This window comes from Henckelia pumila, chromosome 2 (assembly GCF_033568475.1).
Source record: "Henckelia pumila isolate YLH828 chromosome 2, ASM3356847v2, whole genome shotgun sequence".
Taxonomy (NCBI): domain Eukaryota; kingdom Viridiplantae; phylum Streptophyta; class Magnoliopsida; order Lamiales; family Gesneriaceae; genus Henckelia; species Henckelia pumila.
The window spans coordinates 120,743,592-120,750,291 of record NC_133121.1 but is presented as its reverse complement, the minus strand read 5'-3'; the positions used below and the strand labels follow the sequence as shown (position 1 = coordinate 120,750,291).

The 6,700-nt window shown below is 39.2% G+C and overlaps 2 protein-coding genes across 2 annotated transcripts; one reads left to right on the top strand and one right to left on the bottom strand.

The window, feature by feature from the left end:
• Positions 1–468: 468 nt before the first annotated feature.
• LOC140881301 (3-hydroxy-3-methylglutaryl coenzyme A reductase 1-like) lies at positions 469–3,590 on the top strand. Its single transcript, XM_073286491.1, has 4 exons — positions 469–1,488; positions 2,003–2,184; positions 2,396–2,742; positions 3,117–3,590. The coding sequence occupies exons 1-4, from the start codon at positions 572–574 to the stop codon at positions 3,357–3,359; spliced, it is 1,689 nt and encodes a 562-aa protein (XP_073142592.1). The 5' UTR covers positions 469–571; the 3' UTR covers positions 3,360–3,590.
• Positions 3,591–3,947: 357 nt separating this feature from the next.
• Positions 3,948–6,301, bottom strand: LOC140882599 (cell division control protein 2 homolog D-like). The gene is made up of 8 exons (XM_073288689.1): positions 6,034–6,301; positions 5,222–5,360; positions 5,065–5,126; positions 4,853–4,964; positions 4,671–4,764; positions 4,495–4,564; positions 4,269–4,410; positions 3,948–4,174 (listed from the first exon to the last, which is right to left on the bottom strand). The coding sequence occupies exons 1-8, from the start codon at positions 6,252–6,254 to the stop codon at positions 4,082–4,084; spliced, it is 933 nt and encodes a 310-aa protein (XP_073144790.1). The 5' UTR covers positions 6,255–6,301; the 3' UTR covers positions 3,948–4,081.
• Between the last annotated feature and the right edge of the window lie 399 nt (positions 6,302–6,700).

Here is a 6,700-nt window from a genome sequence, read left to right as displayed (position 1 = left end):
TGTAAAGGATGACATATTTATTTTTTGGACAATTCTCAATTGAATATCTATAAATAGGCCTCAATATTTGAATTGAAATACACACAATTTTAGAGAAAAAATTTTATAAGTGTTTGATTTGATATATTTTGAGTTTTGAAGTTTTTAGTTTTTATCATAAATTTTTAATTTTCACAACATAGAAAACACCATTAATGTTTTTTTATTATATTTATATATGTATATATAATCTTGTTTCGCTGCACACCAGTGTGCAGGGATTTTATGTGCACCATGTGAAGATGTTCTCGCGAACATCTGATTTTTTTTAGATGTTCGCACGAACATTTCGCGGTGCACACAAAATCTTTGCACACTGGTGTACAGTGTATCATGACTATATATATATATATATATATATATATATATATATAAAATATATTTGTATGGAAAAGAAGCCATGCAAAAGGTTGGGGTTGGGTGTGTTTCTCCGCTATAAAAGGAAAGCCTCCATAGTGCCGACTCCATCGCTCCTCCTTTGTTGTCCATTATCTGTTCTTTCTCTATAAACACTCTCTCTATTCATCCAATTATGGACATTCGCCGGAGGCCACGGAAATCTTCCCACGCCGCCCGTTGCTCCGCTGCCTCCGGCGTCCATTCCGATACCAAGGCATCCGACGCGCTTCCGCTGCCGCTGTACCTCACCAACGCTGTTTTCTTCACCCTCTTTTTCTCCGTGGCTTACTTTCTTCTGCACCGGTGGAGGGACAAGATCCGTAACTCCACTCCGCTGCACGTACTCACGCTGTCCGAGCTAGCTGCGGTTTTCTCTCTCATTGCTTCTTTCATTTACCTTCTTGGGTTCTTCGGGATTGATTTCGTTCAGTCGTTTATTTCGAGGAACGAACTCGAGGCCGGGGAGGTCAGGGGGAGATTCGTTCTTCGGGAGGAAGACCCGGATCGGACGGACGCTCGGTGCTCTGATTTCGCCATGGGCCGTCCTGCGATCAACCCGTCGTGTTCGGGGGAAGATGAGGATATTGTGAAATCGGTGGTGTCTGGGGAAATCCCGTCGTACTCTCTTGAGTCGAAGCTCGGGGATTGCTTCAAAGCAGCTCAAATCCGGCGAGAGGCGTTGCAGCGGCTGACTAGTAGGTCGTTGGAGGGGTTGCCGTTGGAAGGATTCGATTACGATTCCATTCTGGGGCAATGCTGCGAGATGCCGGTGGGTTACGTGCAGATTCCGGTGGGGATCGCGGGTCCTCTGTTTCTGAATGGGTGCGAATACTCGGTGCCGATGGCTACTACAGAAGGTTGCTTGGTGGCGAGCACCAACAGAGGTTGCAAGGCGATCTACGCATCTGGAGGTGCCACCTGTGTGATTCTCCGGGATGGGATGACAAGAGCTCCGGTGGTGAGGTTCCCGTCGGCGAAAAGGGCGGCGGAGTTGAAGTTTTTCTTGGAGGACCCTCTCAATTTCGATTCATTGTCTGTTGTTTTTAACAAGTAAGCAAGCTTTCTTTCTTTCGTTCATTCACTCATTGTTTCTTTCTTTTTGAGTAATTTTTGCATGTGGAATCGTTGGGTTTATTCAGCTCTTAATGCGTCTTGATTCGTTGGCATCTATCTAAGGAAAGATGTAGTGTCACTATCGTCCCGGAGTTATAATTTTTCACATGTGACTTTGTATTATTTTTACGGAAACAATTTACATAAATGGAATTCCTATCTTATTGCTCTAAAGGTGTATTGAATGTGTGACCTTTTCCGTTAACATAAACTTTTGATAATGTCTCCCCATTTAACCAATGATTGGCTGTAAAAAGAACAAAGACTCAGCGGTCAAATTGATTCATTGTGAGTCTCGCTATGTTGCTGTGCTGATATTGCTTTCATTTTCTTGAGTAGGTGGTTTTTCCGGACACTTGACGCTTTGTTAAGTTGCTCTTGTTTGATATGTTTATATTCATCCAATTCGATTATGTTACTGGAAATGTATGAATTTTCAATGTTGGACCAGGTCAAGTAGATTTGCAAGACTCCTTAGAATTCAATGTGCTATTGCGGGGAAAAATCTGTACATTAGATTTAGCTGCAGCACAGGTGATGCCATGGGGATGAACATGGTTTCGAAAGGTGTTCAGAATGTTTTAGACTTCCTTCAAAATGATTTTCCTGATATGGATGTTATTGGGATTTCAGGTGAGTAAATTTGACTGAAGAAATTTAAAAACTTTTCCTCATTCGAAAGAGACTTGATTCATTTCCTTGAACAATGGTTCTTGTTAGCACAGTTTCTCATGTATCAGGATAGCGTCGTGTGTAGCATCTCTTTCCATAGTATAAATATAAGAGCTTATATGAAGCTTTTCAAGTCACTTTAACTGAACTTATTTTGTATTTTTTGGCCAAGGAAATTTTTGTTCCGACAAGAAACCTGCTGCAGTAAATTGGATCGAAGGGCGTGGAAAATCAGTTGTCTGCGAGTCTATAATAAAGGGAGACGTGGTGACGAAGGTGTTAAAGACTACCGTGCCTGCTCTTGTTGAGCTAAACATGCTCAAGAACCTCACAGGCTCTGCCATTGCTGGTGCTCTCGGTGGTTTCAATGCACATGCAGCCAATATTGTTTCGGCAATTTTTATAGCCACGGGGCAGGATCCAGCACAAAACATCGAAAGTTCTCATTGCATTACAATGATGGAGGCTGTTAATAATGGGGATGATCTTCATGTTTCTGTAACCATGCCATCCATTGAGGTACTTAGCATCTCTTTGGCGACAATACATACGTCCTTCGTTACATATTCGACTTCACAGCAAATTGGAAAAAGGACTCCAACCTAATTAAGTTAGGTTTTTTGAGTTTTGGCTCGCGTCTTGTGTGTATGTATAGCCTAACATTGGTTATCTTGTTTGGGAACCTGCAAGGGAGTTATTGTGTTAGGCCGGAATAGGTTAACAACAGCATCTTTAGTAGTTATTGTGACATTACATGTCCCACAACGGGGCAATAATAAATTGTCAAGTGATGGAAGTTAGAAGTGTGCTCTCCCACCTTCTAGGTTATTCTTTTGGATTGAAGTGGCATCAATCCCCAATTACTGAAGTTTGACTAGTGTACTTCTTTTCAGGTTGGCACCGTCGGTGGTGGAACTCAACTAGCATCGCAATCAGCTTGTCTCAACCTGCTTGGTGTCAAGGGTGCCAGCAACGAATCACCTGGTGCAAATTCTCGGCTCCTAGCCAGCATAGTATCCGGTGCAGTTTTAGCAGGAGAGCTTTCTCTAATGTCAGCCATTGCCGCTGGCCAGCTCGTTAAAAGCCACATGAAGTATAACCGATCGAGCAAGGACATCACCAAAATCGGCTCCTAGGACTGTCCTCCGAACCCCCATTTTCAATAGCTGTTGTAAAATTGGCTCCCTAGTATTTTTTGCAGTTGGTATTAAAGATCAAAATAATTAGTGAATCAAAATCTGTAAGTTAACATCTTGTCTGTTTTTAGGTAATGTTTGAAATTTAGTGTGATGCCTCATAGTCCTTGTAATTTTATGTACCGGTGTAAACTTTTTTTATGAATAGGATGATGCATGCAGTATGCTTTTTTTAAATGTATGCTTTTTCTTCTTGCATTTGATTCTTTTACCGACTTGATTCCACCAGGTGGTTTTCATTCTTGTCTTTTTGCAGCTTGCAAATTGTGTTCCATAAACAAAGGTTTCTGTCTGTAAAGTGGACAAAACACATTCACATATTTTTAACATTAGATTAGATTGAAGCTACGTAAGCAGGCAGGGGAAGATCCTCGAAATGAGTGGTTGAGGGAAATTTTGTTTACAAATATTATATGAATATAAATACAACGTACATCAGCTAATTAAATTGGTGTTTTTTTAAAAGAAAATTCTTTGACAGGATTAATGATGAGAATGTAAAATTGAATTTTCAGACTGGTTAATGATTCCATCCACTTGCATATTAGACAAGCAATTTGACAATAAATCCATAAGTTGAGAACATTGATGTTACATGCTCGAGTCGAGCAGTAAATGACTCAAATTCATTTCACCACAACACCTAGACGACGTAAGGGGATTTAGAGACGAGACTTGTCAAGATCATCGAAGTAAGGATGTTCCAAAGCTTTCTTGGCTGAAATTCTCTTCGCTGGTTCGTAGTGCAGCATTTCCTGAAATTAAGAACCATAAAAAAAAACAAATAATCTTGGAGGACATTTTAAGGCAATATTTGATTTTGACAAGTAGTTATTAAACAAAGCTTACGGATAAGAGGTTTAGTCCATCCTCATCCAGATCATCATGCATCAATGAAGTAAGTGGCTGTGGACTCCACTGTGGGTATTCATGCCAGTTCACAAGCTTGCTCACACCGGGCCACACTTCTTCGTTTGGAGTACCCAAAAATCTGTTTCAGAATTTAGATTCATTAAGAAGTTAAAATGCAGCCAAAATCGAAGATACGTGATTCTTTCTTTTTCAGTTATCAAACCTGAATATGTGTAGAAGCTGTTGAAGCTCAGAGTCTCCAGCAAAAAGAGGTTGGGTTGTCACCAACTCAGCTGAATTTTAGTAAACAGAAGAAACTACTTTAATGCTCTCTTAACTTATTTAAGATTTAAGATTAAGACATACAACGTGGTATAGGGAGGATTAAAAGATCTATACCGAATATGCAGGCAACAGACCAGATATCCACTGCAGGTGAGTAATGTGTAGCACCCAGAAGCACCTCTGGAGCTCTGTACCAGAGGGTCAATATCTGGAAGAAGAACGTGAAATAATGCAATCGTAAAAGACATCAATCCAGTTATCTGATTAGACAATTGCTGTCTAGGCCAGAATGTTACCTCATGAGTATACTTTTTTATGGGTACTGTATACGATCTGGCCAATCCAAGATCAGCTATTTTAAGTGTCATTGTCTTGGGATCCATCAACAGATTGTGCGGCTTAAGATCCCTACATGATTGAAATGGTGAATAATGAATATCATGATAAAATGGATATACTAAGAACTGAGATTGATGGTGTTAAATATGTTGAGAAAACCATGGATTACCTGTGTAAAACACCATGACCATGGCAAAAGGCAACTCCCTTACAAAGCTGATACATTAGGATCTGTGTATAAACAACAATAGATTCAAGCCATACACAAGTATAACATCATCAATACAAGAAAGATAAATTCCTTCGAGTAAAGAAGCTGTGGATACCTTCACAGTTGCAGCTGGAACTACTCCGAATTGACGGAAGCTCCGGATGTATTTCTTAAGGTCAGTATCCATGTACTCGAACACCAAATAAAGAACTGTCTTTCCTTCCTTATTCTGGCCTTGTTTCACATCCATCAGCCTGCATAAGTTTATTTAAAAGGAAATTTGTGAAAAAAATATGTGAAACGACGTGTAGCACAAATTCACAAAGTCTGACAGAGTATACATAGTTAACATTTGTCTTCATGAAATGAAACGCAGGAAAAGAAACCAACAACTGAATAAACAATAAATAACTGGAAAATTAGCAAAAAATCAGATTAAACTAGTGAATTATTGGTTGACTATTTGTAGATAATTACTAGTATAACTCACAGGCTTGAGCATGAAACTAGAGAAATGAAGAACAAAGACAAACAGAGATAATATAAAGAATAGTCATTCATAAGTCACAAGAAACCCAAACAAAATCAGGAACTTGGACACATGAACCGGGGCAAAAGATCTCACAACCATGAAGTTTTCTAACCTAATACCTAGTCTCGTCTCTGAAAGAGTTAAAACAAAAGAACAACTATATTGAAATAGAGTAAACCCAAGACTAAATTCCCAGAAATTTAACTCGAAAAACGTCTCAAACTCTCGAGACCTGTGCCAAAGGCAACCTAGAAAAATCACAAATTACACACAGAGAATCCATCACAAACAATCAAGAAATCGATCAGGGATCCAAAATTGCGAAACCCTAAATAACACAAATCCACATGAAAAGGGAGCGAAACGTAACGTTAAGTGCTATTCATATAAATCACCTGACGACATGGGGATCTCTGGAGAGCATACGCAACAACGAGACCTCTCTGAGAGTGGTGGGGGGCACCCCCTCTTCATCTTCATGAAGACGGGTCTTCTTCAAGGCCACGATCTTCCCAGTGGCTTTCTCTCTCGCTCGGTACACTTTACCGTACGTTCCTTCTCCAACTTTCTCCAGTTTCTCGAATGCATCCATTGCAGATTTCGCTTTCTCCTCCATTTTTCTGAAGAATCTGTTGGTGAAAAATGGGATGTCGCAGAAAAGAGGAAAATGTTTCTGTTCGAAGCCGCGGAGTCCGTTGGGGATTGTATATTCGTTCTATTAGCAACGGTAAGATTTTTGAAATTCAAAATGGCTCCGTTACATAGTGAAATTCCATAATTAGCCCCCACAGAGATTCAAATACAAGCAAAGATGTGCCTATTTTCATTTCAATCTGAATTTTTATTTATTTATTTTTTCGAGAAAGCTCAATCTTATATTTAAATTATGTATCAAAAATCGAACTTATTAGTATATCGAAGTAATGAAATCAAAGGTTTTTTTTTTGTTTCTATTTTTCAGAATAATAAAAATGAACTTGAAATTCTTATGCCACGTACGTTTAAATTAAATTTTTTGAAAAAAATTGAATAGTTTTTTTACATTTTTTAAAACTTTGTCAT

Bases quoted from the DNA above. Each gene is read 5' to 3' on its own strand.
- LOC140881301 (XM_073286491.1), top strand. From the start codon at position 572: ATGGACATTCGCCGGAGGCCACGGAAATCTTCCCACGCCGCCCGTTGC. The intron at 1,489-2,002 runs GTAAGCAAGCTT...ATGTTGGACCAG, and splicing joins TTGTCTGTTGTTTTTAACAA to GTCAAGTAGATTTGCAAGAC. The intron at 2,743-3,116 runs GTACTTAGCATC...ACTTCTTTTCAG, and splicing joins TAACCATGCCATCCATTGAG to GTTGGCACCGTCGGTGGTGG.
- LOC140882599 (XM_073288689.1), bottom strand. From the start codon at position 6,254: ATGGAGGAGAAAGCGAAATCTGCAATGGATGCATTCGAGAAACTGGAG. The intron at 4,965-5,064 runs GTAATCCATGGT...TCAATCATGTAG, and splicing joins GGTCATGGTGTTTTACACAG to GGATCTTAAGCCGCACAATC. The intron at 4,175-4,268 runs GTAAGCTTTGTT...TCTTAATTTCAG, and splicing joins ATGGACTAAACCTCTTATCC to GAAATGCTGCACTACGAACC.